The sequence below is a fragment of the Micromesistius poutassou genome (assembly GCF_964030765.1).
Source record: "Micromesistius poutassou genome assembly, chromosome: 9".
Classification (NCBI taxonomy): Eukaryota; Metazoa; Chordata; class Actinopteri; order Gadiformes; family Gadidae; genus Micromesistius; species Micromesistius poutassou.
In genome coordinates this window covers 18119111-18145351 of record NC_140279.1, presented here as the reverse complement: position 1 = coordinate 18145351, position 26241 = coordinate 18119111, and the positions used below count along the sequence as shown (strand labels likewise).

At 44.4% G+C, this 26241-nt stretch overlaps 2 protein-coding genes across 3 annotated transcripts; one reads left to right on the top strand and one right to left on the bottom strand.

Moving 5' to 3' along the window:
• Positions 1–1424: 1424 nt before the first annotated feature.
• On the bottom strand, positions 1425–13864 carry LOC311352700 (importin-13-like; the record flags this gene model as incomplete). The annotated part of the gene is made up of 5 exons (XM_084472498.1): positions 13800–13864; positions 13217–13309; positions 3838–3963; positions 3004–3360; positions 1425–1682 (listed from the first exon to the last, which is right to left on the bottom strand). The coding sequence occupies exons 2-5, from the start codon at positions 13289–13291 to the stop codon at positions 1425–1427; spliced, it is 816 nt and encodes a 271-aa protein (XP_084328624.1). The 5' UTR covers positions 13292–13309; positions 13800–13864.
• Positions 13865–14707: 843 nt separating this feature from the next.
• On the top strand, positions 14708–23474 carry LOC311353549 (uncharacterized protein). 2 transcript variants are annotated; one of them, XM_084473467.1, is made up of 5 exons: positions 14708–14934; positions 17924–18217; positions 20365–20880; positions 22090–22220; positions 22786–23474. In XM_084473467.1, exons 1-5 carry the CDS (start codon positions 14796–14798, stop codon positions 22828–22830), a joined length of 1125 nt encoding a protein of 374 aa, XP_084329593.1. In that variant the 5' UTR covers positions 14708–14795; the 3' UTR covers positions 22831–23474. The 2 variants fall into 2 exon arrangements, with proteins under 2 accessions (XP_084329593.1, XP_084329592.1); XM_084473466.1 differs by lacking the exons at positions 22090–22220; positions 22786–23474 and having other exon boundaries at positions 20365–21406.
• Positions 23475–26241: the final 2767 nt, after the last annotated feature.

The following is a 26241-nucleotide window of genomic DNA, read 5'->3' as shown; positions in this document are numbered from 1 at the left end:
CACACACACACACACACACACACACACACACACACACACACACACACACACACACACACACACACACACACACACACACACACACACACACACACACGATACCCTGACTTTTCCAGCCAGAATTGAAATACAAGACACACAATATTGTATTACTGCTTAATCAAGGAGGATTGTCCATAAAAAAGTGAACCAACCAAAAGGCAACAATCAGCTAATTACATATTAACCAAGGAAATGAAATGGAACCCATTAACGAGCTCTGTCTGTAACTGAGGCATTTGCCATGAAATGCATGCATGTGAGCAAACGCGTGCTCAGGGACTTCAGACCACTTAGTCAGTAATAGCTTTCCCAGTGTTCTTGCTTCTCAGTCTGGTATATAGCGGAGTAAATCAGTCCTTTGCCTGAACTCCTCCACCTCCTCCACCTCCTCCCTCCTGTTCCTACTTCTCATCTTCGTGGTTCTATAGTCTCCTCCTGCACCCATCTCCCTCTCGGTCACACCCTCGCCGGCCCTTCACCCCTCCCCCCCCCAGCCCTGGGGATAGGGTAATGGGGGGGGGGGGGGGGGGGGCCTGCCATGTCTGAATCAAGCAGGGCGTGATGACATCTCGGCCCTGCTCTGTAGTCATGGCAACGCCAGCCAGCCGAGAAAATGACCCCTCCCCTCTCCTCCTCTCCTCCCTATCTGATGCCCCTCCAATGCCCTCTCTCGCTCTCTTGCTTCGTTCCCTCCTCGTCTCCTCCGTCGACATCTCATTGGTGTTCCCGTCTACGTCACCGTCTCCCTCTTGCATGTTGTCGGTTTGACCTCTACCTCTTTTTAACCTCTACTTCATCCAACCTTGTCCGGTATTTTGGCAGCTCCCTAAGACACACCTTGATTTTGTATGTGTGTGTGTGTGTGTGTGTGTGTGTGTGTGTGTGTGTGTGTGTGTGTGTGTGTGTGTGTGTGTACATACACAGACCGACAAACAGTAAATACAGAGACACACTGAGCTGAGCATACACACACACACACACACACACACACACACACACACACACACACACACACACACACACACACACACACACACACACACACACACACACACACACACACACACACACACACACACACACACACGTCAACGCCATCTCCCAGCCCGACTCCCAGAGGTGTGTGTGTGTGTGTGTGTGTGTGTGTGTGTGTGTGTGTGTATATATAAGCAATTATGTGTGTGTGTGTGTGTGTGCCTGTGTGAGGGTACATACACAGACCGACAAACCGTAAATACAGAGACACACTGAGCTGAGCATAGACACACACACACACACACACACACACACACACACACACACACACACACACACACACACACACACACACACACACACACACACACACACACACACACACACACACACACACACACACACGCCTACCTCTGGGAGTCGGGCTGGGAGATGGCGTTGACGATGGCCTCCACCGCCGTGTCAAACAGCTCGGGGTCGGGCAGTGCGCCGAAGCAGTCGCGCACCAGGCTCTCGCTCTCGTTGAGCGGCACGTCCAGCATCACCCAGGACGACAGGCAGCGCAGCACGCGGGCCTTCACCGCCCCGGGGCTGTCGGCCCTGCGCAGGAGCTGCTGCAGCAGGGGGCACACGGACCCCCACTCGCGGCCCAGGGCGCCGCGCACCTGGAAGGAAGGAAGGAAGGAAGGGAGAGGAGGAAGGGAGGAGGAGAGGAGAGGTGGTGGAGGGAGAGAGGACGGCGTGATATTCTATGGATCATTCATTCGTTGGTTGTTTACCGTTTTTTTTTTTTTTCTTCTTCTTCAGCGGAGTGCACTTAAGCAGAATTCACTGAAAGATCCACTTTTGGACTTCGGGGGGACATGACGCAGATCCTTTTTGTACTTCCACGAACACGTTTGTGTACACAAGGTGGCAGTACAGGTTTTTTTTTTGTTGTTGTTTGTGTTTCCCCCCCGAACCCAAATATACATGAACCAACATGTGAACTGCGACGCCGACTGTGCTCTATTGAAAAGATGTGGAGGCAATGCGGCTTCATGAAAAAGATGTTGCAAAATCATTCGAGATGCACTGCTGCTGAAAAGCAGTCGGTGTATCGACTGAAAATACAGTCGATACAAATGCCGGGGGGGCATTTCAATTTATTCTTGCGCCTGGCTCTTCAAAAAAAAAAACACGATGCCTTTTTCGCCGCTTGAACAATCACTGATTACTTGACATGAACCCGAAGAGACGGGCAACGCGTTGCTAAGCTCTGAGAAGGCCGAATGTCAAACTCATAGTTCATTATCGGGAAAGGGGGGGGCGTGCAGAGTCTCCGAGTAGCGACCTGGATCCTCGCAGACGCGCAGGAAAGCCAAAGTGTGATTTGGCCTTTTAGCGTCAGCCTGATAATGTTACAAATTGCCAGATGTATTTTGTTGGTGGTCTATGTTTACACCGTGTGCATTCGTCATCTGCCTATGCCCTGCCCTTAAGACGTGCGTTGACAACAAAGGGACGCCAGGACTGAAATGAAAGCAGTTGTTGCACCTGAAGATGTTTTTCAGTTCTGAGTAAAAAAACGTTTTAACAATAAGCTTAAAAACTGCATCATTAATAATAACAATAATAAAACCTTTCACGGAGCAGTCAGAAATTGAAGTCAACCGTTTGAAATAATTGTTCGGGTACAGAACATTTATTTTGAAAATCACACCATTTAGGGGCATTACATGCTGCGAGTTGCCTTAATAAGAGGAGACAATGGGAGGATTACGGTTCTAACGGACACGGCGGTGAGATAATTACAGCACTTCTCCTCTCATGTGATCAGAACTGTTTATGCACTGCAACTGCCGCTGCTTTTCATCTAACGAAGTCGACCAACTGGACCGTTCGCATTGGAAATTGTCAGCTCATAAATTGCATTCCTAATCTCCCAATCGTCTCGTATTGTGCGCCCGGTCGCATGCGTTAATTGCCGCGCGTGGCGCCCCCTACCTGTCCCTTGCGGTACTGCGGCAGGCGGCTGGTGTGGAACTCCTCGGGCAGCACGGTCAGCAGCTCCAGCAGCGCCAGGCAGCGCGCCCTGCCGTCCACCCCTCCGCCCTCCTCCTGGAACACGCGCACCATCTCCGCCACCGCGCCCGGCCACGCCTCGGGCATGGTGTTGAGGGCCAGCGAGGCGAGGGCCACGCACAGCCGCGTCAGCACCATCTTGGAGCCCGAGGAGAAGCAGGCGATCTGGGAGAAGAGCTGGCTCTTCAGGGACTCGTACTGGTCGGTGGGGATGTCGCCCCAGTAGCGGGAGATCTTGGTGTGGAGGGCGCTGGCGCCAAAGTACTGGATCTCGGGGACCTGTGGTGGGACGTGTGGGTCGTGTCGAGACGAGATGCACGTTTAAAAAAAAAAATAAAAAAAAAAGGGAAATGTTGGGTCAGGTTGGGTCTACGTGTTTTTGTCATTTCATGCGTGTTTTAACTTGTGGTGTGTGTGTGTGTGTGTGTGGTTATGGTTATGTGTATATGTGTATATGGTTATGTGTGTGTGTGGTTATGTGTGTGTGGTTATGTGTATATGTGTATATGGTTGTTATGTGTCTGTGGTTATTTGTGTGTGTGTGTGTGTGTGTGTGTGTGTGTGTGTGTGTGTGTGTGTGTGTGTGTGTGTGTGTGTGTGTGTGTGTGTGTGTGTGTGTGTGTGTGGTTATGTGTGTGTGTGTGTGGGGTTATGTGTGTGTGTGTGTATATGTGTATGCGTATGCGTGTGTGTGTGTGTGTATATGTGTATGCGTATGCGTATGCGTGTGTGTGTGTGTGTGTGTGAGAGACAAACCTTATCCGGGCTGAGCAAGGCCCAGCAGAACTGCCAGGCCTGTGGGGAGACCTGGGCCTGCATCAGCCATTTCTGTGCCAGGTTTTTGTTCTCTATGTTGGGGTCGTAGTACAACTGGTGAAGCGCCTGCACATTTGGGGAAACAAAAACAGATGGTTTCTTTTTTTTTTCACAAGTCTATGGTTACAAACCTAAAGGAGAGAAAAAAAACGTGTCCACAAGCAAATAACGTCCAAACAAGTACCAGTTGTGTGTTCGAAAAAGCAAGCAATCCAAAAATAGCCCGCCCCAAAGAAGTAAACAGCAGAAATACAATTCTAATCCAATCCTGATTTTTGTTTGAAAAGGAATGGTTTGTTTTGTCATTCCTCGGTTGTCTTGAGCGGGTTCCAGGGACAGACTCAGCAGATCTGGGCCCACAGTCAGTGAAAACCAGCCTCACAGCCGACATACTCGGTCAACACGTAGGACCATGATAAACCATGGGACGTCTGAGACCGGAAAGAAATTGATGTGAACAGGCCGCAGGGAAACAGACGAGAAGCAGAGAGAGAGAGAGAGAGAGAGAGAGGAGAGCGAGAGAAATCACTCTTCTGTCATGGCTGGAACTGAGATGCTAATTATAGATGTTTCCTCCTCGATCTGACCGTTCTCCATACTCCCTCTGCCGTCATATCCCATGTCTCTCCCGCTCAAACCTCTCTCATCCCTCACAGACGTACCTTTTTAAAGACTTTTCAGCACTCATCTTCCGTCTCATCTATATATTTATTTTCTATCAACAGTAAATGGTTCTTTCTGCAAAGTGAACAGATGGACATGCACTGAACGCTCCTATTCTGCTCCATAAATACCTCACTCGTCAGTCAAATGGCTGAGTTTACAGGCTTTCAGATGGTCCATTGTACCTTGAAATTGTTCCATTGTTACAAGTGAATTCCTGTAAGGAGGAGTTTCACAAAGCCTTGTCTTTTTTTTTTTTTTTTTATACATATACCTGAAGCAGAGAGTGCAGCCACCTCTCAGGTCTTTATTTCCTGTAGCTGGCAGGCCAGCCACACAGCTTGGCTAGACTAATACTAGGAATGGTCCAAATTCAATATTACCCACGTCCATCCTCTTTTGGTGGTATTGCGTCATCATCAAACCTTATACTTCTTAATGTCTGTTATGTAAAATGAAATATGACATTCCACACTGACCTTCAAATCAAAACTAGAAATGACCTTGACACTCGCGATGACAAAAGCTTTGACCGCCCAATATATATTTCTTCATAGCTCAACGTTAACAAAACCTCAAATAGATTCTCTGATACATGAATGAATCAAATGTTGTATGTGTGCCACACCCTACAACCCAGTATCCGCATCATAACAACCAATACATTCATATCCGCATTATGACAACCAATACATTCATATCCGCATCATGACAACCAATACATTAATATCCGCATCATAACAACCAATACATTCATATCCGCATCATGACAACCAATACATTCATATCCGCATCATAACAACCAATACATTCATATCCGCATCATGACAACCAATACATTCATATCCGCATCATGACAACCAATACATTCATATCCGCATCATAACAACCAATACATTAATACCGCTCGGCTCTAACTGACGCAGTGAAGGAACCGAGCGCTCGGACAGAGCTGTGTTCCTGAGGCAGGGTGGGGGTCGGGTTTCTCCCCGTACGACTGCCGAGCGCCGAGTGCCAGAGAGGGCGTCGGCTGATGGTGGTGGCGGAGCCGTGATACGGCTCCACCATCATTAGGCTCCTGTTTCCGTAGAAGCCCCACCACCACCACCACCGACGCCCGGGCCACTCGTCTAATGAGCCAATTGTTTTCACAGCGAGGTGGCACAGCTGTGTGTGTGTGTGTGTACCGGAGGACTGAGAGGGGGCCAGCACAGGGACACAAACACACAGCCACAGAGAGCCACTACCTGGGTCAGGCTTGCACAAGCAAAAAAAATAAATAATAAAATCAAGAATTTGTTCACTTTCTTGTAGGGAGAGTAGCGTCACGGCAACGGCACTTCATTTTTAACAAGCCCTGTCAGTCGCTTTAGGCTAGGCCTAGATTAGGATCGACATCGTGGAATGAAGACGGGTCGGTGCTCATCTAGTCAGTCAGTGTACAGATCACATTCTGCAAGGCAAACCTGTGATCATTGGCTTCAAAGGATCCAGAGGATCCTTAGTGCCACGTGTTGTTATTCCCACCCACACCCCATCACACGGGACCGTCCAGGTACATGATTGTGTTGGTTTATCCTCCCTGGGATTGATAATAAAACACAGGGAAATAAAAATGTCCACATATAGCCATTAAGAGGAAATAGAACAGGTTTTTGGCTCAGATCACTTTTCCCTTAATGCCCATTTGCTAAAGTTATAATCTAGTCTTTGTAGAAGCAAAAAAGTGTGCGGAGACTAGACTACAGACTAAAATCAAAAATGTGCACCAATGCCCACACACTCGTAGGCCATGCATCGGCCATTTAACTGGCGAGACTACACAGATGAGAACTTCCATCCTACGGTAGGCTCGCTTAAGGCAGGAAGTCTCCAAAGATACCATCACGCTCCCCCACACCCCACCGTCTCTCACAACGTCGGAGAGCCCGAGTGGTGGTGGTGGTGGAGGACGCTATAGGTATGAAACAGCATCACCCTCTTCCCCCCTCTCTCTCTCTATACAGGTCTCTCTGCTCTGTGGCAGATCCACCATCTGCTCCTCTCACATCACAGTGTAGTAGGCCGACACGCACTGAGGCACTCGGAGCCTCGGAGGACCGAAATAACTCGTCTAGCCCAGGAGCTACACAAACACACAGTAAGCAATTTACAACAAGAAAGGCAAGTGGTAAGAGGGCTGTGTGTCAAGCGCAGGAGAGGGGCGGAGATTTCTGAAATTCATATTCTGCCTGTCATCACTGACACGCGGTATCATCATACCAAATGTAAAATATCACAAACTCCGGAACGCACTCGGGAATGTGTAATTTTCGCAAGACCGTTGTACATTGATGTATATTATGTACACATGTATGTATGTATGTATGTATGAGCAAATGCACGTTAGGCCTGGGCAATAAAACAATAAATGATCGTATCGTGATAGACTTTTGATCAATATCAATATAAAACATGTTGAATATATATCGATAAGAGACCGGACCACCGGATCTAGCAGCTGGGTTTGTTACAAAAACACGGTTCCATACTTATTTACAATATTTCAGTGTTTTTCATCGTTGTGTCGACATTAGGGATGGGTCAGAATATTTGATTATTCGATTATTCGTTCCCGAGGGTCAAAGTCGATTTTTAACATTTTTTCCCATTCAAATAAACAAGAATTAACGGACGGAACTAATGTTGGTTCTGTAGCACTATTCGTTTTTTTATTATTATTAATCATGTACAGAAAAACTATACACAAGCATAAATATTAATATATATGCATACAACACAAACACTGATCACTGTTAAAGTTTTTTTTTTTGCATTTAAAGATGAACTGAACTGAAATTTTAAGTTTAGTTGATATAACAGATGTATTGTCTGCCTTCTCATTGGTACAATGACTAAAATGGCTGAACTTGTTAAAAGGGATAAAATTGTATGGTGAAAGTGTCGTTCAGCTACGTCACTGGCATGGTAAGCTACTCTGTGGCTAACTAGCAGCCATAGCAGGTAATGAGTCTGAGGTGAACTGAAATGGCTACGGAAACGCAAACAATGAGAATTCATCAAATTCATCATCTGTATTTCTTTCTCTCTTCCCCCTGCCTTGCCAACAAAATGATTCGTGATTTACTAGTGTTTAAACCAAGGCATGTAAAGTAAGCCTATAACAGATTGTCGCAGCATGTTGACTTTAGGCTACGATAGCCAGAGATGTGTTGAAATGAACACGTCAATGAGTAAAGTAATGAGTAGATGACGTCTGACATATTGTACCAAATACATTTTATTTAGCAGCTAGCGCTATAAATCCAAAGCATACTCAAATCCTTGGTATTCGGCTGAGGGGAAAAGATCCCTAATATAGGCGACAGCACAGGATGGGATCGGAATTATGTTCCTCTTTCCCAAATGCCCTCTCGCCCAAAAGCGTGAACTGCCGGTATGCAGTCAACCTAAACAGTCTGAGAAAAGCATAAATATATAAACCAAGTCGCCCAGTCGCCAGTGTTACCTGCTATTTATGGGGCGCAACCGACGCAACTGCTTGCAACTCCTTGCGACGAGACGGGCTGAGACGTTCTAAAAACGGGGCAGTTCACACCGCTGCACCGGGCGGCGACGGCGGGTGGTTTATAGCAACTGTGAACGCTCTGGCACAGCTGAGAGCCGCATCAGCATCACCTCCATCCTGCTAAAAAGTAATCTAACTTAAGTTTGCGATTAGTTTTATTTTGGTTGAGAGTAGGCTAGAGTTGCTGTGTTTCGCCATTCTATACTACTTCAGCATTGTAGTAATTCGCTGGAGCTTAGTTTGTTTAGATCCCGCTAGTTGCATTGCATTCTTTCGTAGTGGCGACTTCTCGACTGCAAGGGAAGCTCGGCTTCACCTAAAACACCACAGTTCGTTCAGAATCAGCTGCTTATCGCAGGTCGACTGTGTGTTTAGACAGATGGGCGCGCACACACACGCACACCAAGCATCACCCGCATTCATTCATTCTTTTAAACACTCACTCGCGGTAAAACTGTTTTCTCACGATCAAATACTCATCAATCCTAAAAGTAATGGGCTTGTACACGACATCTGGGTCAAGAACATATGTTTGCTGTACGGTGTTTGCAGATGCATTGATTTAAAAGTACAACTTACCGCTGTATCAGCTGTTCTTTCCCAAATCATTTAACCAATCATTTACCCTAAAACTAGATTTTGTTTTGGAAGCCTGGAATATACTTTCCTCGAATGTATTATTGTTATTATTATTATTATTTTAACGCATGGCATAACCTAGGCCTACTATACTTCATTCATGTTCATTCATGCAGCCCTATGGAAAAAAAAATGTTTCCACAATCCACACGCTAATTCTATGCAGTTTCACACGTATGAATAATCTTTGACATCATAATATTTAACATGCAAGTGTAGTGGTGCCTGGTTGCTGCAGGGGAAAATCAGCTTTGCGCCGGGTGCAAACTAGCAACGACACATGCGTCGGTGTAGAAAGTCAATTGCGCCGGGCGCAAGATAGGGCCCTTCTTCTGTTTGGCGCACATGGCTAATTTGCATACGCTCACAGGACTGTCGGAATGGGAGCACGTCGGACTGGCAGCATGTAACCATAACAACGGCTAACGTGTAACGGTAACGGTGGTCCCGTTAAAATAATGTCAATGAATCAGCTCAAGCCTAACATTATCTACAATCGTTGTTCTGGAACCAAAGATAATACCGTTGGCATCTACAACTTGTATGCCTATTTAATAAGCCTAAATTGTTCTGTGCTGTGTCCTGATTGGCTGAAGAGAAATAGCCACATCGTTGCGTTCTAAAACTGGACCTGGCGATTTGACATGTTCAATCTTCGGCGACTCCTTGCAACGGCATCAACCGCCTTGCGACGACCAATTCACACTGCTGCAACTTTTCCCCTGCGACGTTCCAAAACAGTCTCGTTGCAAGTCGTTGCGTTGCGAATCTTTGGTCTGAACTGGGCTTTAGAGAGAGCATGGCCACTTCCAACATATATAGGCATGTCCCTCACAGGCTCAAACGCATAACCTGTTATGTGAAAATCACTATTTTCCGCCATTGGTAGTAGAAGACGTTCGCGTGTCTGGAGCTTCTGCCTACAGAACTTCTAATGACCCTGCTCCTACCATGCCAGTGACGTCACTGAAAATGGCGGCGTTCTAATACTAATAAACACATTTTGTGTTACTTAAAAAAGCTATGTATCGATAAAAAAAAAAAAAAAAATTTGTGTCATTTTTTTATAATGGTCATAACTAACAAGTTATCAATTTTGATTATTTCAGTTCAGTTAATCTTTAAGATATTAAGTAATTTCTTGCCTTGCCGATGATCCATGGCTGCCTTTGTGAATGTTGGCACATCGAATAATCGATTATTCGTTCATACCACCCACTGATTATTCGACCATGAAAGATTTGAGTTATTCACATCCCTAGTCGACATTGGAGTATTTATCAATGAAGAACAGTGGAAGGTCATGTGAAGTGTTCAACAGACGTGTTTAAATCCAGCATGGTAATTCCTTTAGTAAGTCTTTTTAGGTCATTACAATGATCAATAGTTATGGATATCGATCAACATGATCGAGTTATATCATGATATGTCTTTTGGCCATATCGCCCAGGCCTGGTGCACGTCAGTCGAGTACAGCAGGTGACGGCCCATGGCTGTGAGTTCCTGGGGAACAAGTGGTGTCCACACAGCAAACGCTCAATGTCAGCCTCCTAAAGGGAGGTCATCCTCCAATCTGGCGGCCCTATAGGAGGGGGGAGACACAGAGGCCACGTTCGCTCTGCCTATACTGTAGGAGGGGGAAATCTGCTCTAATGAAAGACCTCAGAGAGAGGTAGAGAGAGAGGCTACGCACGCGCGCGTGTACAGAAGCTAAAAAGGAACACCCTGTTGCCAAGGGTGACACATTCTCAGAGATTTTAGTCGGAACCGAGCAAGCGATTCAACTCTGTGTGAACTGCTTGACGGTGTAGAAGTGTTTCAACAATAGGTAGGGCTTTTATTAGGGCTGTCCGATTATGTGAAAAATCATAGTCACGATTATTTTGGTCAATGTTGAAATCTCGATTAATTCACACGATTGTTTGAAAACATGATGCATTTATTCATAATTTCTCTCTCTCTCAAAAAAAAAAAACACTTTGTAAATGAGAACTTTGAAATTTCCCCTTTAAAAAAAAAATACACAAAATGGTCAAATAGAAAATAATGTCCAGATGTGTATCCAGCTGTTCTGCAATTTCTATAAAGAAAGAAATAATGAAAAATAAAAATAATCTGTTCAACTCGATTATATTAGTTTGGTGAACAAACGGCAGTCAGTTTGGCACTGTTTCAGCAGTCAGTCACGTTTTTCTCCATGTCGCCGTGGGGACTGATTACTTACTGTCACCCGATCGATAGACATGATCACCCACTGCATCACACTCTTTTCGTCCCCACAAAAATCAATAAGATGACAACGCTGGGAAACATGCTGCGTCTGCAAGCTTTACTTATGAGAATCTATTTCTCTCCTCATTTCTCATCCTTATCCGAAAAGAGTCTTCTACCCTTTCATTCACTTCATTTATTTCTTCATTACGTTTTGGACGGTTCAGTCAATTCATATGTTGAATGCAAAAGAAAATAGCAGCACCGTCCACGCTGTCATAATCCCCACGTGGGTTCGGCACCTGTATTGTTTGAGGTCTCTAAACGTCTACGGTCGTGCATCGTAGCACGGTATGGACGCGTTAGGGCCCGGTGGCGGTCATCCCCGGTTCACTCTCCCAATCACTATAAATGCTACAGACAGTGCCGTATAAAATACAATGTGGTATTGTATGGAGAGGGAAAAAAATAAGGGACAAACAAAGGGCCTTGTTTGAGTTGGACAGCAACACAGAGCCAGGGGCAAATCAGATCCAGCACCGCAAACACACAAAGTGTGTCCATGTGTTCAGAGATCTGTGTGCCACCATACTGGTGGTGACTGCTGCAAAGTACATTTCTTCCACGGGAGAAATGCCACGGCCGTTCCAAAACATGACATTTTGTCAGCTTTATGATGCAGTTACACGTCTCACGAGTGGTTTTGACTGTTCTGTGCGACACACCTTCCTGCTACCCACTAGCTGTCAAATACAGAGGAGAAGAATATAATAATAAAGCGACGATAAGCGCTCAGACGCCCACTGAAGCGGGTCAAGAACTTTTCTTACTACCCTTCAGTGTCTAAATGTTTCAGTGCCAGTATACTATGATGAATATCTACCGAGAACAACTGCGTCACAGACTCACAAACGCTTTCAGACGGCGCTCTAAATGATTTCTCATGTACAATAAAAGGCCTTTGTTGATATGTGTGTATCCTTTTTTGCAACGTGTATTTTTTTTTGGAACACCATCCATTTTCAATTTCTAGATGAGAAGAAGTTTGTTTTGGTGTTTTTTGTTTTGACTAGCACAAGATCAAATGTTGGTTTCATGATACTTCCTGCCTGCTGATGAAATAATACTGATCAGTCAGTAGGTTTTTTGTGTCTCAATTACTTAACTTGCTGATTAAGAATCACAAAACACGATTTACAGATAGTATCATTGAAAAAACGACCATAAGGGTGAAAAGATAAGTTTGATTCTCATTTCAACTAGGAAAGAGGTGACTTATCGAAGATGGTTCATGACATGAAGTTGTTCCCATTAACTCTCTGATGCATTGATTATACTACTACTACTACTACTACTACTACTACTAATAATAATAATAAATCATTTATAGTATGTATATCCCTATTACAGTATGAAATAGTCACATATCTCTTACATACATACATTTTCCGAATTGCATGATATAAGGCGACAAAATAGAAAACAATAAAAGCAGTTGACATTGACATACTGTATTTAACGTCACTACGAGTTCAATACATACAGATCCCATCCCTGACTCGTATTCCCAATGGGAAGAGAAATAGGATGGCAAAAGCCAAAACACATTTTTCGCCTTTCTCCTTCCAGCCCTATGCTTCCAATTCCGTTGCACACGCACTCACCCCCCCAATCCCTCTCATCAAATTGGCTATGCTCCTCCGCGGAAACACCTCTATTCTCCCTCTCCCCCATACCCTATTGTCTTGCCTCCCCCCTTTGGCAACAGACAGTGGCCACCCAGCAACAAGGAGATTCATCACAGCAACCTGGCAGCCACTCTAGCGACAGCCGCGGGCGGAGCGGCGCGCACACGCCTGTGTCTATTGCGCACCTATTTAGTCACAAGTTGGTTGGCAGCGCAAACCAATCAAATCAAGCAGACCGTTTATTAAAACAGAGCGACTCGAGGGGTCGGATATGGCTTTTCATATGCCATCTTTAGCTTGTCATCACTCTCTCTACTTCATCGGACGGACACCCTCTTGTAATAATTAATATTCATCCTCGTACGACTAGCCCATGGTGGTGGTGGTGGTGGCGATGATGACGACGACCGCAATAAATCCAAGTTTCGATTTCCAAGCATTGCATGATGCCGACACGCACACGTTGTGCGTGTATAAACATGACCTGATCGGGTGATCCGATGAGTCACCATTACCGACAGAAAATACCAAAAACACCAAAAACACCAACCTTCTCCACGTTCTCCACGGTGAATTCCAGGGTGTCCGGTGTGGTGGACGCGATCCTCCCCACGCAAGTCTCCATATCTCCGCCGTGACGGAGCTGTCAAAGGATTCGAGAACAACACAGCTAGTTTAGGTTTAGGGCGCAACGAACGAAGCGTGTCTCCAAGTGTGTCCCCTTGACCGCCCCCCCCCCCCACCTAACCCCCTATCCCGAACACATGTCTCCCCCCTAATAAACACAGGAGCGATCATACAATCCCGTTGGGATTATTATTATTATTATGACTGAACTGACTCCACGACACCCACCCACAACAAGCTAACCGGCAGAGGCTAGCGCTAGCGGAGCGGGACTTAGCACCCACACCCGCTGACAAGCGCCGAGCTAGTGCTAACATGCTAAGCTAACAGTGTATGGGGGATGTTGACCCCAGCGGGAACTACTACTACTGCTGCTGCTACTGCTACTGCTACTGCAGCCGACCAGACAGCGCTGTGTGTCATTATTACTCGTAGACTTGAACTATTAGTCCTAAAAATGGGAAGGAAAAAAAATGACGCATTTGTAAAGCCTTAACATTTGTCACCTCTTCTTGCTGCGACGATACGGGACGATGCTGCTGCCCAGCTCCGGTCGATTCAGCCTCTCTGGCTGCGCCGTCACTGGGACCTGGGCCCCGTTCTGGCCAATCAGACGGCTCGTGTCATTCCTCCAATTACATGGGGCTGCATCTTCTCTTCTTGGTGAGTCAGTTGAGTCAACAGTAGAATACACCATCCTTTTTATTTTATTTATTTTTTACCCCCAATGTATTCGACCTCAACCATATAATAGAAAAAACTTTAAAAGGAAAGATGCTTTCAAATGTTGCGGGGGAGAAATATGTGCGCACATGTCATCGTTGACTGATAACTGATTGTCTATGTAAGACACAAAACACTACATTTTCCCTGTAATCACCGATATTGTTATGTGATTCAAGCGTGAATGCTGATAGTGTCGTGAACTAATTGATATTTCAGCTAATTCATGGCCATCAGTAATCGAGTTGCAGATATTCCGGGGCGCGTTTTCTTCTATTTTGGTCAACAGCGTCCCCGTGTGGCTTAATCGAAATATTACACAGCAGCGACACAACCTCTCATGATTAACCCTTGACGTCTAACATGATGTAAAGTTAACCTACCGAGATCCGAATCAAGCGTCACAATGACAAGAATTATAGCAGTATTTTGAATTTTAACCGTTTAAAAAAAAACAAAAAACCCTCTAGTAATGAAAGCAGACTACAGAAATAAAACACATCATTCGTTAATCAAACTAAGTATTTCTCTAGTCATGTCATGTGGCCTGTCATGCAAGTCTACGTCCCACTGTGCGCGTCACGATGCATACTACTGACTATTTCCAACACGAATGAGTCAGCTTCGTCGTCCGCCCCAGAGTCGGGAACACGTGGCACTGTATTTAAGAGGCACACAGCGCGGTGGCGTTCATTCCGCCAGGGATAGATATCTGGGGTTTGCAGTGGCAGTGTACAGTATAGGGATTATAGACTCGCCGAGCGATATACGACACGGTGATGAGCGAAAGGAAAGCACCGCGACTCAGTAATTGCTGGGTCCCTTCACTCTCTAATCAAACGTCAAAGATGGAGTTTCTACTAAATGTCGCGATTTGGGCACTTTTGGTCGTCCACGTGGACTCTGCACTAAATATTGGTAGGTAATTTATTCTAAAGCTGTTTTGGATTGCATGGATTGGATATAGTCTCCGGTAGTTTGTAGTAGGCTTATAAAAGTGTCATTACACACACCCGTGTATCTTACCTGCCTTAAATCCTGCCATTTGTTTTCTGTGCGTTGTTTGTTAATGTGCGCGAATAGTATTATATTATTCGGATGCTAGTTGAACGTGTGTGTGAGTGTTAAGTGCAGTAAATATTGTGCAATGTGTACATTTCATTAACCTTATCTAGAATCAAACTACATTCTTACACTTCCCTTTCCCAGCTCGTCATTGGTTTTTATCCGCGATATCTCTTCTATTTCAGAGAAAAAGTATATCTAATGGAACAAGTATATCTACTGAGTCAGTATTCTAATTGCCTCTAAAACAACATATTTGTCGAAATCGATTAACTACTTAGCTTTACCCCCTAGTTCTCTATATATTTTGTAACAAAGAAATGTTTCCTCCGGGGGATTAATAAAGTTGTCAACTATTATATCTAAACCCTTTCCTTCTTATGTTTTAAACACTTGGCCCGATTCTAATTTTCTCCTCTTGTAGCTTGTATCTTTATTCCCATTTTTAAAGAAGCTATGAGCAAATTAGTGGGAAACGAGTGGGTCTAGAATCTAGGGATAATGGGAATATGTCATCTAGACTCTAGATGACATATCCCCATTATCCCGGCTGTCACTTAGCTGGACAATATAGTTTCATTAATGGGGTATATTAAGCTTTCTGTGGCATTTTATGGTCCAGTGTTTAATGACATTATATAATAACTTATTCTAGGTAGAATTGCGCTAGGATTTGAAGTAATAATTTTTCAGATTTTTAGCAGCACATTTTTAGCAACAGGTAGACCAGAACTTCTAGAAGATCATATGAATAGTTGTGCTAAAAAGAACCCAGGGTCGGAAAAGAAGAAAGATAGACCATAATAGGCGAAGCACATGAAAGGATATGGGAGGGCAGACAAAGAGAATAGAAAGTAAACCTAAAATAAACAGACATGAAACGGCCAAGGCCAGCACAGCACTGCATTACTCCAAGCATGACCTTTTGCATTTACAGTCGGCGGCGCATCGGAAAAAATGGGTTGACGCTCGCTTTTATCTCCGAGTCGAAGGGATTCACCTCAACTATTAGGCAGTCAAATATGTTTATTCTTCTTCCACTGTTTCATTTTAGAATGTTTGTATTGGTCAGACAAAGAGAGTGGTTGCTGGCACGCCGCTACTGTGTTGGATAAGTACACAGCTGCTTACAGAAGCGCTTGGCTGCTGGCTCTTTGCCTGCCAGGGTCAAGGAGTGAACTGCATTTATTTTCCCAAAGACTGTGCATGAGTTTGCGTAATGTTTACAGAAGTATGCAGACGGGAAACAGTGCACCTTTTATAAATTTCTCGTTTCCCGCCACACAAACATACACACTCTCTTACTCTCCATTTCTCCCCCATGACACATACTTGCTTACACACACACACACACACACACACACACACACACACACACACACACACACACACACACACACACACACACACACACACACACACACACACGGGGGGGGGGGGGGGGGAAACTCAAAGAGGCGTTCCCTTGCTGTCCGTCCCCCCCCCATCCCACCCCATTACATCAGAGGTAGGCTGGGCAGACAAATAGGCAATATCAAACTCCAACTCCGTCCCCCCTCCACCCCTTCTCCTCCATCCACCACCCACACACACACACACACACACACACACACACACACACACACACACACACACACACACACACACACACAGGGTATAATAAGCTATGTACATATATGGAACAAGACCAATATTGTCCATTCGTCTTTCTATCTTTGACTGTTTTCCTATTCTGTGTTCTATTTTCTTGAGGTCCAGACTAGAATCCCATAGCGAGAGAATGTGTGTGTGTGTGTGTGTGTGTGTGTGTGTGTGTGTGTGTGTGTGTGTGTGTGTGTGTGTGTGTGTGTGTGTGTGTGTGTGTGTGTGTGTGTGTGTGTGTGTGTGTGTGTGTGTGTGTGTGTGGTGAAGAGAGAGAAAGAAAAGGATGTAGAGAAAGAGAACGATTAAAAGATGGGCTTGAGTGATTACAGAGATAATGAGAGGCACCACAGAACTGTGTTACTGGCTGATAATGACATTACATTACATTACATCAGTGCTCTGGTCTTCATCAAAGAGCGGTCAGGGGAGCAGATAAAGTGGATGCAAATGCAGTAGCAGTTGCAAAATAATGTGGGTGTGTATGTTAGAGAGAGGGAGCAAGCTACACTCATGTAGCCCCCACAAATCAGAAGTCAAAAGTCTGATGGCAGACTAGCTCAAATATAGGTCAATGCCAACTGGGTGTTTCCTGTTCTTTGGTTTCGTATTTGTTTCCACCTTTCATGTCGCTAGATACACGATTGGAAGCTTTTTGCTAAATAGTTTTTATCTCTGTAACGAAACAGGAAACAAGGCCGCTTCTGGTTTATGGGCTTAAGAAATGTAGGCCTAATATGGATTTGTTGTGCAGCTGTTCGTTTTTCTCAGACAATGTTTAATTTCAGATCATTTATGTTTTTCAAGGGACGCTTGCGTATGAAATGAAAGACATTAAAAAAAGGGGGCATGAAGCTCAGGAGGCAGAGCGGGTTGGATGGTAACCGCAAGGTTGCTGGTTGCTGGTTGCTGGTTGCTGGTTCGATCGTGGTGTCGTGGTGTCCCTGAGCGAGGCGCCTCACCCAAATTGCTCCTGACGAGCTGGCTGGCTGTCGCCCTGCGTGGTCGACTCCGCCGTCGGTGTGTGAATGTGTGCATGAATGGGTGAATGTCAGTCAACACTGTAAAGCACTTTGGATGAAAGCGCTTTATATAAATGAGGACCATCCACCATTTCCAATGCTGTTTTCAAAACAAATTTAAATTCTAACAACTGCACACCAGGATGGATCCTTACCATCATTGTTTTCATTTCCACCAGGGACGGAAGGTTCCTTAGTGGATCATTCCAACAATCCGAAGGTTCCCTCCTTACCCGCTGATGAACCCCCATCATCATCCTCCTCATCATCATCATCATCCTCTAGCTCGTATAATGGAGGATCTGGGCCCATTCCAGGAGCTGAGAATGCCACAGTGGACGCCACAGTAGTGGACACCCCTGTGCCACGTGTGAGCCAGGGTTCCCTGAACTCCACAACCTTGAATGAAACCTCCGTCGTGGACCCAAGCACACTGATCCCCACCAAAGCTCAGGAAAATAACACAGGCAATGGTAACTATGACGTTCATTTGAAATTCCATTCCATTGTTTGTGGCATTATGATGGATACAGTGGTGGATATCTATGGAAAAATTGGATAATAAAAAATCGGGGTACCGTTGAGACAAATAGCTTTTGAAGGATTACTATCAATACATGGTGCTGGTTTGGGGCAGCTCTGCGATGTGGCTCATCTCTCAGTTGAGACCTTCTGGTTTGATACTGAATGTAGATCATTTTGGTTTAGGAAACATTGATGATGGATATGGGAACGCAAATCGTCGTTTTCTACAAAGGCTTGATTCAACTTCCTGCTTTCAGTCAACGTTTCCGTCGTTCTCACAGAACCTTGTTAGACTATGACAACCAACAATAAACAAAGTCTGCAGTTGATAATGGACTTGAGACTTCCTTATACTTACTTATTAATTGACTACTTAGTTCCGGTCCTTGATTCTGATTGGCTGAAAGCCATTGCAAAATACTTGCAATGTATAATCACAAACTGAACAATTCAATTCGCATTCATTTTTTTTTAGCATTAATGCAGACTCCAATCTCAAAGTATGATAACCTGTTGGCAACTATTGAGTTGGATAACCAACCATATGTCACTTTATCAGTTGCACAATAAGCTTAAAGGGACTACATGTAGGCTGTTCCATGCATAAAATGCCTTTGATTGCCAATATCATGAACAGATTTGAATGAAAACATTAGACTTTCCTAGACTAATGCTGTTGTATGCTAACTGCATTGTGTGCAATAGCCTGTGGGTTGATTGCAATTATATTTGAGCCAGGCTCTTATCAGAGCTGTGGCCTTCTATATAAAGCAGAGTTAGCTTCAGATCATTTGTATTATTGTGTGGTTCGCTGCCAAGAAATGGACCCGTCAACAAGCAAGCGAAAACCCAACACCATCCAAACCCAACACCATCCAAAAGGTCCACCCACAAAGAGTGGGTGATGCAGTTTATTTATGGTCAAAGGGTCAGGGGTCAGTCTCTCCCACTGATCTCATAGTGATCCGCTATAAAACAAATGTGGGCTTGTGTGGCAACATTGACAAAGTAAATCTCCTCACTTAAATCACACAGGAAATTATTTCACAATTACCAAAATCCCTAAAAACGTGTCCTAAAACTACATCCATATTATATTGATGAATTACACTGTTTTAAGACCTGAAGTGAAGTGCAGCTGGTGAAAACACAACATTGCGTCACTCCTATTGTTCTGGTCTCTTCCCAGTGGCAGCGGACAGGGAAACATTTCATAGGAAGCCCAGCATGGCTGCCCAGGGGGCTGTAAAGCTATATTTAACAAATTGTTATCTCAGCCTGTACAGAACACAGTCCCACACTCACACACGCAGAGCAAGGAAAGGTTTCCAAGTGTTGACAGGCTCATTCACTCTCACTCCTCCTCCTCCTCCTATCATCTTGAGTCCCACCCTACCCTCCTCTCTTCATATCACTCCCTCCTACAATTATACACACACAAACACACTCACACACACACACACACACACACACACAAACACACACACGGCTGGTAGGATAAACACAAAGGCATATACAATATAATATAAGTATGAAAAACGGAGATCAGATCTAGTCCGATTTTAATCATTTTAGCAGTTTAGACTTTAGACTAATTGGAAAAAGCATGGATGGAGAATCAAAAGAATGGAGGATCAATTGACAATCATAATGAGGGTTCGTTGCACTCTACAGTATGGGTTAATTTACTGAGGTGCAGAGTAATGTCAAACAACAGCCAAGCAGGAAACACAAGGCTGTTAAGGAGAGGAACACAATAATTGAATGCAGTGTGATTTTTTGAACAAGGGTGAGAAAGGCGGCGAGTTAATGCTACATTCTATAATGTCTTCTGTTGCTTTGAAACATTTAATCTTTCTTTTTGATGTTCACAGTTTATGCATGTGTTCTTTTGTCTTGGGTACATGGGTTATGTTGCTGTTGCATTGCCAATGCTGTTTTTTTTGTTACTTGAAAATGTATTCTCAATGCAAATGTATTATTACTATACTAACACTTATACACCTGTCCCCATATCTCTCATTTATGTTGCTCTGTCCCATTCTCTGCTTTCTCATCTCACGCTCTCTATTCTTCCTCTTTCTCCCTTCTCCAGGCACTAAAATCATAGTTTTAGAAGCCCCAGCTGAAATTACCTCGCACCACCTCTCCACCTCCTCCACCACCACCATCACCACCCTCTCAACCTCAACCAACACCACCACCACCGCCACCACTACCACCACCACCACCACCACCACCGCCACCGCCACCACCACGCCTAGCTCCATCCCCCTGAATACAGAGCACCTCATCCCTTCACAGACACTCTTCTTCACCCAAACTCCCAGCACATCTACCACAACTACACCCGCACCCACGCCCTCCCACCCTACCGGACCGGCTGCCCTTACCAGCAGCACCAGTGCCGGCTCCATCCCTGCCACCAAACCCACAGAAGATGTCACCAGTACCCAGCAGCACAGAGAGCCCTCCTCTGCACACCCTGATATGCCCGCTAAGACCTCCAGTGCAGGCCCGCTTGCGTCAACCACCACCCCAGCGAGCAGCTCCTCCACCCAGACCCTACGACGTGTCGACACCCCCTCTCCGCTCAGCGTGGGAGAGACTGGTAAGTGGATATATATTTGTTTTGTATTCAGTCAGCGGACTGGCATGTTATCCACACTAGCCCAGAGGAGAATTGGCTTTAGGAACAAAGAAGATGCTGTTGTTTGTTTTCCAGGACAGGCCAGTCCCTGCCTCTACACACACACACACACACACACACACACACACACACACACACACTCACCCACAAAAGAATGAACAGACACTGTAGCTCACTTACACATAAATAAACACAACAAGCGACACACACAATGCATTCACAAACACGTGCTTCCCACCCAATTCTTATCTAATTCTTGTGAAAGTGCCGTCACCATCGGCCGCTGGACAATCGGTGCTCTGTCTGAGGTCTGGACCGTCATGTGACCAGAGACATGGACGCTCTCTGTTCACCTCACCCCTTTGTTGACGTCCTCTTTGTGTCCCTCTCTGTCTTTCTCTGTCTCTCTCTCTTTTTCTCTGCCTGTGCAAATAACAATAAAACATTTACAGTGGGGACCTTCCCAGTAAAACCAGGCATGAAAAGATTTTCCCTGACTTGTTTGCTTTTTTTTTGTTCTTTTCTTTAAGGGGGAAACGAATTGGCCCTCTGCCTCGAACCATAAATAAGAGTAACAGGGAGGTTTCACTGTAATGTGGTGGTTGCTTGGCGGATAAAATGTATTTAAAGTACACAGAGCCAGTCCACGCATAGCAACAGTTGGGCATACACAGAAATAGATTATTATTCAACAAGCATTATGCATGTCTGCAAACGATGCAAAGACTGCGAGTGCAAGACAGACTCTATGAATACAGAAGAGACACGTCAACATCACATCCGAACGGTCTGGCCAAGTGCCGGCACACTTACTATTTAAACCACACATCTCTTCGGCTACTCCCTTGCCTTTCTCTGCTCTGTCATCCTTTGTCATCCACAGTTCCTGTGGAACTAACCCTAAGTGCCTGGCCGTGCACTGCACACGCTTTTCACGTGCACTTCCAGAATAAACACACTCGTATGAGTTTTCACAGAGCTTGTAATTCCATGTGAAAGACATCAGTGTGCAGTGTGGCTGTGCTCTGGTTTTGGGGGTAGAATCCACGCATGATTTTTTTGTTGGAATTTATGGGATTTTAGATTAAACTGTGTGTGTGTGTGTGTGTGTGTGTGTGTGTGTGTGTTTGTTTTGAAAACGCTACATTCATACATCATTCCAACAACAAGACAACCCCCTAGTCGCGGGCCTGGTGTCGGCCTTCCTCGTCAGCGCGGTCGTCATCACCCTTCTCCTCTTCCTCAAGCTGCGGAGGAGAGGCAACCAGCCAGAGTTTCGCCGGCTCCAGGACCTGCCGATGGTGAGCAGAACGGTCACACGTTGTGACTGAGACACGTGCACACTGGGTGTGCAGTGTCAGGGTTATATGCGACTGGGCGAGGAGCACGGATCTAGGCCAATAGCTGGAATAAACAAATACAAATAGCCGGAATAAACTCCCTGAGGATTTTAAGACTTGCCCCCAACTCTGACAGCTTTTAAAACTAAGACCGAAGACTTTTATGTTTGCTTTAGCTTTCTGCTAAATCTTAAATCTACAATGCTTCTATTTTTTTTTTTTTATTAGTAACTTTGCCTTTATTTTCTCACTTTCTAAAATGCATTTTTATTAACTCTGCCTTTCTAAAATGTTTTTTTTAAACTTTGCCTTTATTTTCTATCTATTTTACTTTTTACTTATCTATTATTTTATTTTATTGTATGACAATGTTTATATGTGAAGCCCTTTGAGTCTGCCTTGTGCATGAAAAGTGCTATATAAATAAAGTTGCCTTGCCTTGCCTTGCCTTGCCAATCGATTTGATGACGGTGGTGAGGGACTACTAATGACGTGGGTCTCTGTGTGTCGTTACTCTCTTCTATAGGATGACATGATGGAGGACACGCCGCTGTCCATGTACAGCTACTGATGGAGAGAGGGTGGAGGGACAGGCAAGAAGCCACCAGACAGGTCTGAAAGTCCAACACAACCTCGCAGAAGTACTCTCGATTAGAGTGCCCTTTGCTTCCTCTGCACCACGAAAGATGGGATACCGGGTTAGGTCTATTATGCCTGTGGTTCAGTTTGATGTGCATCTCTAGGTCCTCAGAGATGGTGGCCAAAACGACAGTGGAGAAATAAGGATGTTGCCCATGTTGGGAGACTCCTTCTGACAAAATGTAAATCCTCAATGATAAACTGTATGCATATATATTACATATTCACATTTGACCTTACCACACACAACCACAACTTAGACAACGATACCTTTGATATTATTGTTATTATTACTTTTGAGGGTTTATGTTATCTTAGGATGAGGATAAGAGGAGGCGGAATTACACACTTCAATCACTCGTCCTTACCGAGAAGGAAAAAGCTGTAGCACCAGCTGGCTGGGTTCACAACGGCTGTTCTTGTCTCCACTGTGTTTGACGAGTGGATCTTCTGGAGGAAGGTAGTGGTAAACTATCAGGATCCATCCATGATCAGCCTTGGTCGGCCCACTTCGCTGCTGCTGGTCTATTTGAATGGTCTGATCGTTGAATATTAAACAATTATTTTTACCTGCTGCATGGCAGTGTGTTTTTCTGTTTTGGGTTAGGGTGAAGTGACAGCTTTTGTTGTGTCAAAATACCCAAGGGATGTATTAGGATCGCAATGGCCAGAAAATGGCGTGTCGGTAGTATCCAGTAACCAAAAACCAAAACCATGGTTGGGTGATGCTATTGGATCCAACTGTAGTCATGCATCAGTTAAGGATTGTAGGTTTAAAGAGTACCTACACACTAGATTACTTTGGGGATTTGCCTATTCTAAGATGACAAAATATGATAAATGAAAAACTTCAGCAGCTTACAGTTTGGATCAGCTTTAAAACAAGACAAATCCTAAGCAAAGGTCTGTCTATTATATAAAACACAATCTAAACATTGTTATTATTACATTGGACATCCAAACATTAGACGAACAACTGCCTTCATTTATGATTTATAGTGCATCAACAATGATACATTTGTTTTTCATATCTGTTTTTCTGCTTCGTAATTTATAATGGATTTTGAGATCATTGGCGCAACAATTTTAATTAAAACTTCACATGAAGCCAATCTAATACATTGCACTCTGTGTCTATTAATAGTCAGGTGTTATGGTGTTAATTATCCAAAACACTCTGATATAAAAAAAAAAGTGTAGTAGCAGCAGAACTTGCTAGAGGAGGACTCTAATCTTGGATAGGAAGCAGGAAACTCAACAAGGTCATCTCGTCGGGACTTACTCTTTAGCAAGGGTGCACTTTATGTTTAAAGGATTGCAGAAAAGGGAGAATGGTAAAGAGAGTTTATGTGATTGAGAGGTGAACTGTGTCTGTGTACGAGTGTGTGTGTGTGTGTGTGTGTGTGTGTGTGTGTGTGTGTGTGTGTATGCACGTTTGTGTATTTGTTTACACATATTTTTAAATGTGCACGGGTGGATATGGTAGAGGGTATTTAAGTGTTTTTACTGAAGGCAAAATACTGCTGTACTTTCTTTTGCTTTAGTGTTTATTTTGTATTCTTTCCTGAGATCAATAGTCCAAGATAGTGCCTTGTACAGGGTAGGGGACGACTCTTATTGTATACTGTGTATGTCTGTATTGTATTCATATTCACACGCTCTATGCTCTCAGCTTTACCAGTCATTCAAATGCAATGCTTTCATCCCTATACAAGCAGACACAGGACTTCGGTGCAGCTGGGACATGCCTGAATCTGCTCAATGTGACTGAGCAGATTCCTGTGTGTGTCCATCATTCACATCGGTGCAAATCTAAGCAGATGAAGGGTGCATCAAGCCAGGCATATTGCTAGAAAACAAAAGTAATATCGCTGACACTTTCAACTTGAAGAGATGGGAAACGTGCCAATTATTTCTCATAATGCACTGCCTAAAACTAACTTGCCATTATCTGTTGTGTTGTTGCTTGATTAATACATGTTCCATGACTAGCAATGTGTGGTTAGAAATTAAACACGCCAGCTTATTTTTTACATTACAGCATTAATGTGTTAACATCGTTCATTGCATTATCAGGATTTCAATTCTGCTGTAGATAATGGCCTGATCTCTTGATTTTTGATTAAAGTAATTTTTTTAAGCCATGCTCTGCATTACTTGTTTGTACTTGTTTGTACTTGTTTTGCTCTCTTGGTCTGTTATGATGTTTGGGGTATTCCCTAAGAATAAACCTTTAATAAAAGCTTCAAATAGGGCACGGAAAAGGCAAGAGATTAATCTTGAACACAAACTTCATTTGTTTAAGCAGAGACAAAAAGCTCCTTTATTTTCTATTACAGTTCAATGGTGGATAGACGCAATTGAGTTGCAAGAGAACAGCCCAACTCATCCGGTCATTAGGCCATCAATCAGTATCGGTCCACAAGAACACACACACACAGCCACTCATTAGATGGTACTGTATGAATCCTAGGCAGGGAATACTAGCTCACGTTATTATATCAAAAAATACGGGGTTACTTTTAGAATGTTGCTTTTTGAAGGATTGTCGTAAGTTTAGTTCGTCCTGCCCCCACACACACACACACACACACACACACACACACACACACACACACACACACACACACACACACACACACACACACACACACACACACACACACACACACACACACACACACACACACACACACACCTCTCTCCCCCCTCAGATTCTCATGGACCCTTTGTTGTCCAAAGCTTGTCGGCACAGAGACCACCATGGGGGATGCTCTGGATACTGAAACATTAGTCAGCCCCGACACAGAGCGGGTCATCAGTGGCTCATGTCTGACCTGGCGCTGCACTGAAATCTCTGGTGTGTGGGAGTGGGGAGGGAAGAGCAGTTGGCACTGCAGGCAGCGCAGCAGCCAGTGGTCTATGATCGCTAGCTCTTTCTTCTCTGGTCGTATTTGACCTGGAGATTTTGTTTTGTTTTTCACTGAATGTTCTTTGTTAATGAATCAGATGTATTGCTCTCTCAGAATCACAAGCGGCCATGAAACGTCTTTGGATGATCGCCCAAACAGGGACATTGGATATGATTTTTCTTTTTTTTTTCTTTTTTTTTTATTCTGTAATGCGAGGCGTTTCTAAGTAAAACAGGATAGTCGGGTGGGACTTAACCTAGGAAGGATGGGTATTGTTCAAACCATCAGCAGCAGGGTTACTTTACTGATGAGTCAGCAATGTAATACTTAGTAATGTTGTTGTGAGGAGGGATATCATCCTGGCCGGCTTGAACTCGGTGTTTTCATAAAAAGAAAAAGCTTTTCAAGGAAATTAGATACACTTGGTAAAA